At 44.2% G+C, this 16,241-nt stretch overlaps 1 protein-coding gene across 1 annotated transcript in view; it reads left to right on the plus strand.

Annotated features, from left to right (window-relative positions):
* Positions 1-16,241, plus strand: part of SKAP2 (src kinase associated phosphoprotein 2) — a 226,835-nt gene that overhangs the window by 17,303 nt on the left and 193,291 nt on the right. Inside the window, exon 2 of the mRNA XM_075827261.1 lies at positions 15,240-15,345. Coding sequence (XP_075683376.1) covers positions 15,240-15,345 — 106 coding nt within the window. The remainder of the gene's footprint in view (positions 1-15,239; positions 15,346-16,241) is intronic.

The following is a 16,241-nucleotide window of genomic DNA, read 5'->3' on the forward strand; positions in this document are numbered from 1 at the left end:
TACGCACATAATACACACCCACTTGGACTTGTACTTTTAAACACACCCACTTGGACTTTTGCAAGCCTCATTTGCATAACTACAAAAATGGTCATAACTTGGCCAAAAATGCTCGTTTTTTTAAAATAAAAACGTTACTGTAATCTACATTGCAGCGCCTATCTGCTGCAATAGCAGATAGGGGTTGCAAAATCTGGTGACAGAGCCTCTTTAATAGACCCCCATCTCAGCAAAACTGGATCCCGAGCAAGTTATAGTTATAAAGAGGCAAGCACTCTATATTCAACTTAAAATTTAGATTTAACACAATAACAACCAAATATGCAACTCAGCTCTCTACTCACTGAAATATCTCAACAAGGAGATGAACAACCGGAGCAGGTAAAAAAAGAGGTGAAATCCTCAACACCACAAAAAACAGAGACAAAATGATAGTTTTTTACAGCTCAGACGGTTGTAGATGTACAGTCTGAAGTGTCCATCAAGTGTTTGACCTTCCCCTCAGCTAGCATGCAGAAAGAATGATCCAAATTTCCACTGGTGTGTATATCTCGCTGGTACTTGTGGTTCCACACAGAAGTGAAACTGCAGAAATGCAACTGCTTGCTGTGTATATCCTCGTACGTGATGTTCTAAATCTCCAACAAGGGAGAAAAAGGAGATAGTGCACTACCTTTTGGAAACTGCAAATTCCACGACTTTATTCCATACTTACAAAAATGGATATAGATAAAAGCATAAGATAAGCTCTTGTAACACGCCAAATAATGCAACCCGACCCTGGGTTTCGCCCTTCTGGCTTCCTCTGGGAATTTGCAGTTTCCAAAAGGTAGTGCACTATCTCCTTTTTCTTCCTTGTCGCCAGAAGGGCGAAACCCAGGGTCGGGTTGCATTATTTGGCGTGTTACAAGTATGATGCTAGGAGCCCGGCTCCTTGCACCGTGTTCGGTCCGGTACTTGCGGCCGAAATACGTCCGTAAATTACGGACGTAATTAGTGTGTGTGCACATACCCTAAGGGTCAGTTCACATGTATTGTAAATATTGTGGATTTTCCACCACGGATTTCGGTGGGGAAAATCCGCAGCATAATACAGTAGCTGCAAAGTGGATGAGATTTGAACAAATCTCATCCACACACTGTGCAAGTGCAAAATACTTTTTAATCCGCAGCATGTCAATTGTATTTGCGTAAACGCTGCTTATTTGTTGCAGGATTTCCCCATTAAATTCAATGGGGAGTTAAAACCTGTAACAAATAGCAGATGTTGCATTTTTTTGCGGCAGAATCGCTAAAAAAATCATATACTTACCCAGAAGTCTGTGTTACTTCCTCTAGGCCGGCCTCCTGGGATGACTTTTCATCCCATGTGACCCCTGCAGCCAATCACAGGCTGCAGCGGTCACATAGGATGAAACATCATCCCAGGGCTGCAGAGCGGCAGGACTTCGGAGGGACGCGTCACCATGGTAAGTATCCTTTTTTTTTCTGTGCAGTTTTCCGTAGCGGACATTCCGGCCAGAAAACTGCACCACAGTTTGGTGCAGTTTTCCAGCTGGAATTCTCTGCAGCACACAGGGCGGATACACTGTATGCTTTTATGCCCTGTGTGAACATAGCCTTAGACTTTTCATTTCTATTTTTTTTTACTATTTAGTAAATTTTTGGTGGCTTTATTCTTCAATATGTGTTTAGGTTCTGTGTAAAGTGCTGCTTCACTAAAGTGTTACAGTAACTAAACTGTGAAGGACAGCAGACATATAACAGTCATTTGTCCTCTAAGGGTATGTGCACACACACTAATTACGTCCGTAATTGACGGACGTATTTCGGCCGCAATTAGTGGACCGAACATAGTGCAGGGAGCCGGGCTCCTAGCATCATACTTATGTACGATGCTAGGAGTCCCTGCCTCTCCGTGGAACTACTGTCCCGTACTGAAAACATGATTACAGTACGGGACAGTTGTCCTGCAGAGAGGCAGGGACTCCTAGCGTCGTACATAACTATGATGCTAGGAGCCCGGCTCCCTGCACTGTGTTCGGTCCGGGACTTGCGGCCGAAATACGTCCGTCAATTACGGACGTAATTAGTGTGTGTGCACATACCCTAAATGGGCAGCAGCCTTTCATTTGTCCTGACTCCTTACTTCTACATTTTTCCTTCTGTGATCAATCATTTTAAAATTTCCAACAGTAAAGTAGTAAAGAACTGCAACTAGTAGAATTTGTCAACATATTGGCAAATTAGACTGAAGACAGAATATACAACAGTAAATTTGTTTGAAACCATTACTCCTTTAAAGGACAAAGAAGCAGAAAGAGAATAAACAATAAAATTAAATCTAAGAATGTAGTTATGCTCCACAAGCGATGTAGGTGTCTTATCTTATGTATATCAGATTTCTATAGGTATAATTAAAGGCTATGTAGACATTTGCAACCATTTTTATTGCTCCAACAAATCAAAAATTAAAAGTGAAGCAGCTTTGTAAACTGTCTTGGTTAAAAATTCCCTATTGTTTTGTGCCTACAGCTTCTATGCAGATCTATGAATCTCTATGGTGACAGACTACAAATAAACCCTTTGTAGACTGATCCTGCAGTCATACTCTAATTCCATCTGTCCCCTACTTCTTGCTAACCAACCAATTTTATTTTAGCAAGAAGTAGGGGACAGATGGAAGAAGATTATGACTGCAGGATCAGTCTACAAAGGGCTTGTAGTCTGTTATTGTAGCGGCCCCCACTCTTGTGGTGTACTCACCTTGGTCCGACATCCTCCTTTCCCACGCCGCTCCTCTCCTTCTATCCCAGCATCTGGCGACCACGCCGACTGCCGACGCGCTTCACTTGGTGCTGATTCTTGTATTTTTAAAGAGCCAATTTTTTAATTATCACCTGACTGTGCTATAAAGCTCTTCCAGCTCTGGTGATCATTGCCAGAGCAATTTGCTAGCTAGAGTTCCACTGTGTTCCTAGTTCCTTGCAGACTTGCCTTCTGAAGTTCTTGTCTACCAACCTTTGCCAGTTTTTGACCATCTGTACCTGCCACCTGCCCTGACCAATTCTTACGTCAATCATGTTGAGCCTCTGCCACCTGCCTAGATCTATTGCTACATTTTACCATGTTGAACCTCTGCTGCCTGCCCAGACCCATAGATCGGTTTACCACTCTACCTCTCCTAACGTCAGCCGTCACTAAGGGAGACTGCTCCAGGGTAGCGACCTGGGGTTCCCCCACAGCAAAGTCTACATCCCTGTACAGGTGTTAAATGGTAATAACTAGGAGGGGCGTGGCTTGATGGTGAACCGGAAGGTCGCATGTAGTGAGGGATCCGCACGGTGCAGTGGATTGGAGGCCATCCTCACCATATTTTCCCTTGGCACCTCGCTCCAGTGGAGATATCTGGGGTCCCTGCTGCACCCTGAATGGCTGGACCCGTAAATTGGTAGTTTTGGACGACATTACAGTTGTGGCCAACTGCCGGACCTGCAGCCGCGTCGTCGCTGCGTCTTGTGAAGCGCCTTCGGAGTGCCAACGGCGGATGACATCTCTGGCCCAGGACTACAGGGACGGTGTACTTGGTGGGCCCAGTGTGCCAACCTCCATGCAGGCCCAGTCGGCCATTACGCAGCAGCTCGCGCTGGTCGCGGCCGCCATCTTGGATCCACCCAGGCGGTCCTTCCCTGCCACTTCTGTGATCAGACACCCTGGGACTGAAGAGTGCGGCCTGTTGAGTCCCCTCCTTGGAGGCACCCGCTACTCTGTATATTAGTCCTGTTGTCACTTCTGCTCCCTGGCTTGGGTGCTCCTCACACCTGCAGGCCCCCAACTACACGTGGTGATCCAGAGGCTCCCTGCCCTGTTATATTCAGGAGCTCACTGGGACAGTGCCGCTGAACCCGTTACACTGCATTTCCTTGCAGCTACCCGTGCGGTACACGTGGATGCCCTATTCACCTGGACTGCTTTCTTGCTCGGACTGCTATATTGTGACTTGCGGCCTGAAAAATTCTGTGGCTTTCTATACTGTGCTGTCAGCCTGACCGTTGCTCTGTTGCCAAGATACCATGCCAACCCTGTTTGTGGGTCACCTGCAAACGCACTGTCTTTCTGATTTCTCCAATGGGCCCCACTGCCCGATGAAGACCATCTTGGGTCCCTATACCATCTTCATTCGCCTGTAATGTAATACTCTAACATTGGGTGCAGAATACCCTCCCAGGGTTATAATTACGCATTGGTGCTCCATACAATTATTTTCACAGCTAAACCCTCAGCCATGGCACCTCCGAAATCACAATATAAATCGTCCGCGAAGCTGGACCAATTTCGCAGAGCTGACTCCTTGGTCTCTACGCCCTCTTCCTCACAGATCGTTGACCAAACCCAGGTGGATCTGAATCAGCCAGTCTCTGCTCTGCTGGACTCTAACCCTGACACATTAAAGGTACTGGCGACCATCCATACATGCCAAACCACCCTAACCACGCGTATCGAGGAAATTAAAGTTGATTTTTCTCTCCTACACCAAGATGCACAGCACACCAGAGAAAGGGTGACGGAGGTTGAAAATAGAGTCAGTACCTTGGAAGACCAACCCCCCCAATCTCTAGACGTCTTGGAGACATTGAGCATTGAGCTGGGCCTCACCAGACTACATCAGCACCTGGACGATCAGGAGAACAGACAGAGGCGCTGCAACCTTCGCTTTATAGGCCTGCCAGAGGGGTCTGAAGACTCCTCTTCTGAATCCTTCCTGGAAAACCTTCTCACTACAACCTTCGGCAGGGAGAAATTCTATGTTATGTTTGCTGTGGAGAGAGCACATCGGATTCTGTCCAAACCCCCCCCCCCCCACTCCGGGAGCTCCGCCTCACACGTTTTTTGCTAAACTCCTCAACTACCGGGACAGGGACACTATCTTTAAAATCACCAGGGAAAAAGGGTCAATTCCGTATGTCAACTCACAGATCTCAGTTTACCCTGATTTTTCTATTAAGGTCCAGAAGAAGAGAGCTTTGTTCCTCACTGCCAAAAAGCTCAAAGAACTTGATCTCAAGTATGCAATGTTGTACCGTGCACGGATGAAAGTTCTGGTGGACGGCAGATCGCATTTCTTCACCACTCCCCAGGAAGTCCTCGACTGGTTGGAAACTCATCCTTGTGGTCAGGCCGGTTCTCCTCGTCGTCCGGATGCCTAATTGATGTCATTTGTAGTTGTGTATATCTACTGTCCCATGGTTCCAAACTTCTAGAATACTTCTCGTTGCAGACGCTCTATGATGGAACTGTGGATTATTCGTTAACCATATGGACACCTTCATTCTTCAGTATCCTTTTTTCTACTGGGGCCCCGGGGGGTTGCACCCTTGCACCCTTCTTTCACATGCTATTTGATAATTACTGTTTGTAATTTATACTATTGTTGTTACGACAACTTTTAGTTTAAGGGATCCAAGACTTCATGCCTGCGTGCATGATAGTAGTGAGGGGGGAATGGATTTGTTTCCACTTGTTTTTTTTGCATGTTTGTTTCCACAATGCATATCACACTTCTATCTGTTCCAGGTCTCGGGTATATTATGCTGCTCTTATACTGGCTCATTCTGCACAGTTGGGCCTAGGTTTGTACTCCTACCCTTTACCATGTCTTTTGACTTAGTATCTTTTTTAACATGGCATGTGAGAGGTCTTATTGATCGCATTAAGAGGGCCCTTGTGTTTCGGTATTTACAAAAGCATGACTGTGATATTATATGGCTTCAGGAGACCCACATGATGGATGACAGGCTCCATCTTCTAAATAGACCCTGGATTGGTTGGTCATACCATTCCACATTCACTAATTTGGCCAGGGGTGTCTCAATATTGACCCTGTCCAAAATCCTATATTTCCGGCTCCCTCTTCCCTCCATTCTCTCCTTCTAGAACGTAATATTACAGATGCCTGGACAGCTATGAATCCTCTTACCTGACAATATTCTTGTTTCACTCCTCAGTTTGAGGCTTTATCCCGTATTGACTTAATGCTAGTACGCACTTCCCTCCTGACGGCTGTGGACTCTGCGGAGTATCTTTCCAGGTCTGTTTCGGACCACTCTCCTGGCCGTCTACGTATTAGACTCCTTAATATACCCCCAAAAAATTGCTGGCGATTGAACCCCTTTTGACTGAAAATTCTCCCCCCATCTGACTAAGTGGCATCAGTTCTTCCTTGATAATGACAGCATCGCTTCTCCTTTAGTTGTGTGGGACTCCTTCAAGGCATATACCCGTGGGCCACTCTCTGTGGCAATTAACGATTTGAAAAGGAGCTTGGCACATAGCGAATTCCAGCTGGCTAATGATGCTTTGGTGACCGAACTTCAGTATATCAATAGACAAAGAATGGACAGAGGCAGCACTTCCAAAAAGAGCAAGAGCTATTTATTCACCCATGCGACGTTTCAGTCCAACTGAACTTTTTTCAAGCATGCTTGAAAAAAGTCCAGTTGGACTGAAACGTCGCATGGGTGAATAAATAGCTCTTGCTCTTTTTGGAAGTGCTGCCTCTGTCCATTCTTTGTCTGCTTGATATCCAGGACCGCGGACCAGGTCTTATTGAGGCGTGCACCCACTTGCAGTCCAGTGCTGTGGAATCTTTTCGTTTTGTCAGTATATCAATAGTCCGACTGGGGATCACAAATTAAAATGGCTGTGCAAAGTTCATTTGTACCAAACCTCCTTAAATAATAAGGCTCAGAAAAAAGCCTTTTTTTTCTAAACAATCCTATTATGAACATGGTGAAATATGTGGTAAATTTTTAGCCTGTATAGCCAAGGGTGATAGGGAACCCCCTGTGATATCACAGCTTGAGATCTCAGACGGTGCCCAGTCCTCTGATCCACAAGTAATTTTGTCCACCTTTCGCTCATATTATGAAACATTATATTCCCCACACATTTCTGCCTCCTCCACAGAAATCGCTGAGTATCTAGAGCAGATAACTCTTGCCTCACTATCGCCTGCTCACAGGAACTATTTAGATGGCCCCATTACTGTACAGGAGATTCTGGAGTCCATGGCCTCCTTTCAGATGTCTAAATCACCCAGTAGTGATGGACTGTCTATTGAATTTTATAGGGCTCATGCTGATTTTTTGTCTGCCCGTCTCCTGGATGTTTACCAGGAGGCATTGGACTCTGGAGAATTTCCACACTCAATGAGGGAAGCGACGATAGTAGTACTGCCTAAGCCAGGCAAAAAAACTATATTATGCAAATCCTACCGCCCCATCTCACTCCTCCAAACTGATAAACATTTTTGCTAAACTTTTGGCTTGACGACTTAATACGGTTGTACTGTTTCTGATACATCCGGATCAGACAGGCTTTATGCCACGGCCATTAACCTTCGCAGACTGTTCACCAAAATTGCCAGATGGAGCCAATTGCTCCTATCTACAGCTGCAAGAGTGAGTTTAGTTAAAATTACCCTAATGCCTAAAATCCTGTATATTGTCCAGTAATCTCCCATATACCTCCCAGGCCATTTATTACAGCATATTGAAAGTATACTCACTTCCTTTGTGTGGAATAATGGTAGGTCTCGGGCGGCTAGCCAGCGTCTATACGCCCCCATGGGATGAGTGTGGTGTATATTTCCCCAGTGTTAAATGGTACTATATAGCTGGTCAGTTGTCTCACCTGGCAAGATGGGGAGCGGCCGAGCGTGTGAGAGTTCAGAACCTAATTTTTTCCCAGTTAGTCCACATTACTCTCACCCTTTGCATATCTTGTTTTGTGGCCGACTGCATACCGGTGGAAACCTACGTGAACACCCGATCATGAACCAGGCCCTACTGGTGTGGGATCTTTTCCAGCGCATGTTCTACTCCACTGACATCACTAGGCACACACCTCTATGGCACTGTAAAGCTCTCCCAGAAATGTTGCAGCTTTCCTTTGATATCCCCTGGCACAAGAATGGTATTTGGTATCTCTCCCATATGTATTCTGACTGGCATTAAGACCTTCCCACAGCTGCAGGAGGAATTTGATCGCCCCTCTACCGAACTGTTCTTCTATTTGAAAGTCAAACATGCACTTGAGACTCAGCTGGGCCCTGGAGAATTAAAGTACCAAAGCTTCCCACTTCCTAACTTTCTGCTCTCTCCCCCTAATAAACACTTGATTTCTCATCTTTATGGCCAATTGTCCGGCAAGTTTAGAGAATCTATGCTCATCCCACTGAAGGTAAAGTGGGAGGGTGATGTAGGTCCACTGCATGGCCGGCCTTGGATACGTTCGACCAGTGCGGTCGCACAGGGCGCCAGCCGCCACACTGCAAGTGGGGCGCCAGCGGGTGTGCATATCCCCGCGCCGTTGTAACTACCAGCGGGGAAACACACACTAACTGCAGTCGCCTTTACACCTGGTGCTTCTTAACTTAGTTTCCGTCGCTACCACTGTAGCAGGCATAGCGGCTGCTAGCGGTGACATTGGGCATGTATCTCCCTGCTCTGCTATCTACCAGCACCACTGTAGCTCCCTGAAGGAGCGGAATCCCCATGTGGCCGGGGATTCCGCTCCTGGAGCGCTGCTTGATGTCTCTGTCCATATATGGATAGTGACATCAGGGGAAACTCCTGAAGCTGAATCCCCGGTCACAGCGTTGCAGACGCTATGACCGGGGATTCCACTCCAGGAGAAGCCAATGACATCATGGACAATGATGACAGGAGCTTCTCCTGGAGTGGAATCGACGGTCACAGCGTCAGCAATGCTGTGGATGGGGATTCCGCTTCAGGAGTTTCCCCTGATGTCACTGTCCATATATGGACAGAGACATCAAGCAGTGCTCCAGGAGCGGAATCCCTGGCCACATGGGGCTTCCACTCCTTCAGGGAGCTACAGTGGCGCTATCTATACTGAAAGGGGTTGGGGGGGGGGTTTCTATCTACAAGGGGGCTGTGGGCTGTGTGGCACTACCTACAAAAAAGGACAACTGTGCAGGAGCACACAAAATACCCAGCTTTCCCGCCTATCAGATAAATGTGTAGAAATAAACTAAGATATAACTTTTATTTAATCTAGCTAAAATGATTAATCCTTTAGCTATACTAAATAAAAGTTATATCTTAGTTTATTTCCACACATTTATTTGATAGCTGGGAAAGCTGGGTATTTTGTGTGCTCCTGCCCAGTTGTCCTTTTTTGAATGTCTATTGCCCGCCAGCTATCAGGGTCATTTCGTAGTCCTTGCACTACAAGGGGGCTGTGGGCAGTGTGGCACTACCTACCAGGGGGCTGTGTGGCACTACCTACAAGGGGGCTGTCTGGCGCTACCTACAAGTGGGCTGTGTGGTGCTACCCACAAGGGGGCTGTGTGGTGCTACCCACAAGGGGGCTGTGTGGCTCTACCCACAAGAGGGCTGTGTGGCGCTACCTACAAGGGGCTGTGTGGCGCTACCTACAGGGGGAATCTGTGAGTGGTGGGCTGATGGTCATTTTACTGTGAGTGGCGGGCTGATGGTCATTTTACTGTGAGTGGGGGGCTGATGGTCTTCAAGTGGTTTCCGCACCTGACCTCCAATTGAAATTAATAGGAGTCAGAAAATACCTGCGGCGCCCGTTTGGAGCTTTTTTGCCTGCGTCTTTTGCATTCGCTTCAACAGCTTAAGAAAAAACACAAAAAAAAGGTCACACAACGCTGTCAGTTCCTGAAGGAATTTTGGGGCAGATTTTTTTTTGCCTTACAAAAAACATGTGTGAACATACCCTACGAGTGTAGTGCTTGTTCTTAGCCGTTTTCTGTCTTTCTCGAAACAATTTTTGGTAGGGGGCCCTGAGGAAATGTTATTATTCCAGTGCTGCCTTGAGTCTGAAAAGGTTGGGAAACTCTGTACTAGGCTACAGGATCCCGTCATGGAGCAGCTCAGTTCGTCACTAGGTGAGTACAATTTTTGTTTTTGTTTGGGGGCACTGTCTACAAAGGGGAGGTGGGGGACTGTATGGCACTGTCAACAAGGGGGAGGAGGGAGACTGTATGGCACTGTCTACAAGAGGGAGGTGGGGGACTGTATGGCACTCTACAAGGGGGATGTGGGGGGGCTGTATGGCACGATCTACAAAAAGGAGGTGTGGGATTATGGCACTATCTACAGGCTATATGGCAAAATCTACAGGGGGGCACTATACTGTGTGGGGGCCGCTAAGCGGACATTATACTGTGTAGGGGCACTACAGGTGGCATATTACTGTGGGCACAATTAGAGGACAAAATGCTGTGTCCTTGAAGGGGTTGCAATATATTATTAAATATTATTATTATACTGTATGGGGAGCACTAAAGGGGCATTATAATTTTTTTATGGGCCATTTTTTCTTTAATGATGGGGTGGGGCGCCGAAAGATCATTTCGCACAGAGCGCCATCTATCCTAGGGCCAGCCCTGGTCCACTGACCGAGGATGAGTGGGACAGAGCCCTCTCATCCCCAAAATCTGTATCATCCAGTTATAATGAGCGACTCACACAATTTTACATACTGCATCGGGCATATTATACCACCTCTAGATTACATTGCTCCCGTCCTGACTACCCTGACGAATGCCCTAAATGTGGACTTGCCTCAGATTCCTTTTATCATCTAGTGTGGTCCTGCCCTAAGGTAGCCGGGTTCTGGGATCGGGTTATCAAATTTCTGAATGATGAGATGGGGTCTCCAGTCCCACTGTGCCCTAAGTCCTGTATATTTACTCCTGACAATGCGGAATATGTCATATCCATACATTTATTGTGGAGACAGTATATTATGCAAAAATGTTGTTGGCCAAGACTTGGTTGTCCTGTCTTGCCCCTACATTCACAGAATGGCTGTCTCCGGTTGTTACCCCACAAGAAATGGTTATTCCGACATAGAAACTGTCCTCTCAATATGGGATAGATGGCTGCGGTCTCCCCCCAATACAGAATTTCCAGCTCGCACCCAAGCCCTTAATTTGTTTGCTGCCAGGGACATGCGACTATTATTTGGCCCATATCCAGTTGGCCCCTCTTACATTCCATGTATACTGTATACATTATGCATTCATTTACTACAGAGAATACAGAGTCTAGAGCCAATTAATGTCAAAGAAGTATCAAAAACCTTTATTTAAATATACAAAACAAAAAACACACATTTAAAAAGATATATGACAGGAGAAAAACTCTAAGTAAGATCACCATAGAGACACATCAGGAGAACCAGAGCAGTAAATCTAAAACTCCATTATATGGGCTACTATGAGTATTAAGGTTAATGAAGAGTGTTCTTGTTTCCTATCTATACACTTGTGGATACATAAACAGGACATAAGAAAGTCCAAGCATGAATTAGTGTAATAGAGGGAAACAAGGCGAGCAGTGCCCTAAATCTTCATAAGGTAAATCACTAGTTCTTACCCATAAGGTATTCTCTGGTGTTTCCAGTGGTCTCAGTGTGCGCCCCGACGCGCGTTTCGCAATGTCTGCTTCCTCGAGGGGGTATACTATTATTTGGCCCATATCCAGTTGGCCCCTCTTACATTCCATGTATACTGTATACATTATGCATTGTAGACCTCCACTTTCAAAACTGTATAAATCTAGGTCCTGACCTTCCGCTTAATGTTACCTGATGTGTTTATGTGATACTTTTATGCATCTATACCTGTGGAAACTGTTCGAGTTTCTTGTTAGTTGGTTAATTCTTTATAGTATGCCTTAGGCAGTGATTGGCTCTGCACGCTGGTCCACAAATATTTAAGGAATGTATACTTACCAGATTTTTATGCTTGCTTTTTTTTATTTTCTATGCAATTATTTTATATGGCATTTACTTGATAACCTTCACTGTCCTAAATGTCTGAACATACTGTATTGAATTATTGTGTTCTTTTGTACTAACAGTCTACGCATCCCAATGCTCTGTATTTACTTCTAATCTTTTGCAATAAACTTTATTTGTGAATTTAAAAAAAAATTGTAAAGACTAGGGGATCCCTTAGACTCTACTCCCCGGAGTTGCCCCATGTCAAATCCCTTGGTGACAAGGGGGGAACACACACCCCCCCCCCCCCGCTGGCACTACTACAGCCCAATCCTAAGGACTCATACACACTTCCATCACCGTTTTCATGGATCCGTGTGTCCGTGATTGGATCAGTGTGATTCCCATGTGTACTCCGTGTACAGTTCCTTGTTTCAGTTTCCGAGTGGAAACTGTTCCCATTCACACTATGTACACGATATTGTGAGAGCCGCACATGGTATTCCCTGTCCAGCGGTAGTCACTGTCCAGGGTGCGGAAAGATTTACTGCCGATCAGTGCAGACCCTTAACTCTTTCAGCACCCTGGACAGAGACTACCGCTGGACAGGGAATACCATGTGCGGTGCTCACAATATAGATTATTAATGTTTCATTAAAAAAACCTGCAACAAAAAAAAAAGTTACTACTTACCCAGAACCCCCTGCTTGCCTGCTTCTTCCTCAAATCCGGCCTCCTGAGATGACGTTTCAGACCATGTGTCCGCTGCATGGACTGCCGAGTCATCCAGAGAGGTTGGACTGGATGTCAGAAGAGGGACGTGTCACCAAGACAATGGCCGGGGTACATAGGAACTTATTTTTCCTTCTATCACTGCGTTCCAGCACTGATCAGCAGCCTCTTCTCTCTATCAGTGCTGACAGAGAGAAGGGGCTGACGATTAGTGCAGTGCAATATCTGTCTCTATGTGTACCTCTGCCCGCCCGGCCGTTGCTAGGAAACGGCTCCATCACACACGGACGGCACACGGATGCCTTCCGTGTGCCTTCAGGTTTTTTGACGAACCCATTGACTTGTATGGAACACATGGTCACGGAATCTCTGACAAAAGTAGGACATGCTCCACTTTTGTCGGAACGGAGCAACGGGACCGTCAAAAAAACTGAAGTGTGTATGGCCCCAATAAAATGAATGGGTCAGGGTGCCAGCCGTCAAAAAAAATGGCTAGCACCCTGAAGGAAAAACGGAAGTGTTACAGTATCATGTTATCAATAGAAAATTGCCAAATACTTTAATAAAAACTGTTGAACGTTTGTCTATTTTACTAGTACACATTTTTATAGACATGCGACACATTGATACATGTTCTCTATTGTGTTTATCTACAATTTGCAGGCTCCTAATTTTCCATTTACAGTATAAACACCAGTTTTCAAGCCTAATTCCTGGAGGCCTCACTCTCCACCTTTAAAATTCCCACCTGCAAGTATTCATCACCATATAAGCATGTACATTAGGCATAAGCAGTTTATCAGAGCAGTTAAGATTGTCTGAGGTGATCATCCTATTTCATTTTAAAACATTTTCCTCTGCTCTATTTTACCCAAGTGCTTGTGGTACATTTTATCTGGATTTTCACAAATCATTTCTCTATGTAATTGACACTAAGTAATTTGTAAATGGTATGTTATCACTTATCTGTGCTCGGATCCCTCTACGCTTGTATTAACTGTTCCTTTAAGTATAGCAGTACATTTTCTCTCTGGAGAGAGCTCGAGGCAGTCAAGATTGTTAATGTAAACAGTAGCTAAACAAATATTGCTATCTATTTTCGGAAGGAATGTCGTGTTAACATTTTTTATACTTTTTTTCTTATCTCAGCTAGACTTTCCTGGTTAACCTGATTCCTGTGCTAGTTTCCCTGCAGATCTCTCTGGTGTGTGAGTTTAGGGAGTTTTGTAGAACTAGTGGAAGACAATAAAGTTCTGGACAAAAAGACATGAAGTCACAAAAATGACACAACAATGTTTCATTTTTATAAAGATTACTGACACCTTGTATAATTTACTTTGGTGCCTTTATCACAGCTCGTCTTCTATAACAAAGATAATTATGAAGTAGAACTATTAGGGTACATTGAGACTGGCAAATTTTTCCATTGTACATTTTGCCGCCAATCCGTGGCAAAATTCGTAAGTGTTAAAGGGGTTATGTGGGGACCAAAAACTATCAGCAGTGCACTCACTGCAGTATGGGAGTACAATCGCTAATATACCTTCCGGTCCCTCGTCAAAATGATTCTGAGATTTTCATAGATTTTTCTAGCGCTGTCGGGGGACCGGTCTAGTTGCACAACATTCTTCTCGACTCCTTGCCACGTGACCGATCCCGCTGTAATCTATGTACTCGCTGTACTACTGCTCCTACTTGTACATAGATTACAGTGGGGCCCGTCACATGACGAAGAGTCGTATTGTCATAAAAAAAGACTGTGCAACTAGACTTCCGGTTCTCCGGCAGCGCTATAGAAATCTATGAAAATCTCATAATCAGCGCATAACCCCTTTAAAGGGTTTTTTCTATCTCCAATCAAGGCCAGGATCTCTGCTGTGCAGGGGAAGAACTGTGAAGAGATCGCAGCACTAAACCAGTGCTGCAATCCTTTCATTCTCATGAAGGGTCCCTGCAGTCAGAACCACACCAATCAGAAAGTGATGGCATATCTTAGTAAACTGCCTCTTTGTGTCAGAATGGAGAGTAAGAGCAGCTCTGGTCTGGTTGACGCGATGCATTAATACATTTATTAGAATGAATGGAATGTAAAGCTACATTATCCCTGCAGCTTTCTCTGTCAATAACAACTTATTGCCGGGGTTTAGAAAAGCTGGACTTGCATCGATCAGCTCATCGCGGCACAGGCTTCTATCTAAAGATGGGTTGTCTTCATGAGACAACCGATTGGGGACTTGCTCTATAAGCAGTTCCCTATACGTTAAGCGAAATTGGCATCGGACATTGTGACTGTCTTGTTGGTCATTATGGCTGTCATGGGGGCATTGTGGCTGTGCCATATTGGTTGTCATCTTTAAAATGAATCAGTAAATTGTCACTTTGTAATTGACTGAACATGGTGATAAGAGGACTGTTGATCTTCAGTTTCTGAGATGCTAAAGGTCCTATGTGCTTTGTAATAGGGCCCTAATTCAAAGGTACAATGAATATGGCTGTACTTTCTGTTGTCACTTTTTTAAAGAGGACCACTACATCAAAGCAGAAACATGGCGATATCTCTGTAAGGAAAACAAACATAATTTACAATCTTTGGCTATCACTCCAATTTCTGATTTAGTAATATATAAGCCATTTAACATTTTGAATGGACCTTTTCTTGATTTCAGTGATGCTATATAAACTGTTGGGGCAGTCAGTATTTTCATTCATTTCATTTTTGTTCATTCTAGAATTGGAAATCTATCTATGTGATGTCTTAAAAGCAGAAGCCTTGTCAAAAAAAGCAAAGGAAAAAAAGGATGTCCTTATAAAGAAGATAAAGGACATTAAATTGAAGTATGTATCAGCAAATGTTTATATTGTTAAATAATATCCAATAATAAACAACAAATGAATTCATAGCAAAATTACTGCTTAATACACACACATAGATAATAGCTAGCTAGATAATAGATAGATAGATAGATAGATAGATAGATAGATAGATAGATAGATAGATAGATAGATAGATAGATAGATAGATAGATAGATAGATAGATGCTTCGTCGAGACCCTGGCGGGCTTGCATCCATCCACTACTTTGGGACTGTGCGGCTGATATTTTTTGTACTTCTAGATAGATCGATATGAGATAGATAGATAGATAGATAGATAGATAGATAGATAGATAGATAGATAGATAGATAGATAGATAGATAGATAGATAGATAGATAGATAGATAGATAGATAGATAGATGGAAAAATGTAAATATAACATCAGATTTCTCCCGAACGCATTGCTCTGGGTTCGTTTGCCATTGTAAAGTTGCTTCCAAGCATGATAATTAATTCCAATCATCCATTATCTACATGTCGACATTATCCAATTTCTGACATTATTCATGACACATACAGATCAAATGTGCAAACATATTGATTGACCTAATGCAAATTTTACAGTTCTAGCAAAATGGCCAAATATCATTTGTGTAACATTCTACACATAAGAATTGTCACTTGAACAAACATGTCACTTGACTTTAGACAAATGAACACTCCATTATTGCCTGTATAGCAGAGTACATGTTCTGTATGTATACTGAATTTTAACTGAAAGCCTTTGTAATAAAATGCAAGTTAATGCAATGTTGTGGCACATAATTGAAACCATACATTGGTTATACTGGTTTTCAACCATATAATAAACTAATTGATATGCCACTATATGAGAAAATATATGTGAAGAACAAGA

The sequence above is a fragment of the Rhinoderma darwinii genome, chromosome 5, assembly GCF_050947455.1.
Source record: "Rhinoderma darwinii isolate aRhiDar2 chromosome 5, aRhiDar2.hap1, whole genome shotgun sequence".
In the NCBI taxonomy this organism is placed as follows: Eukaryota; Metazoa; Chordata; class Amphibia; order Anura; family Rhinodermatidae; genus Rhinoderma; species Rhinoderma darwinii.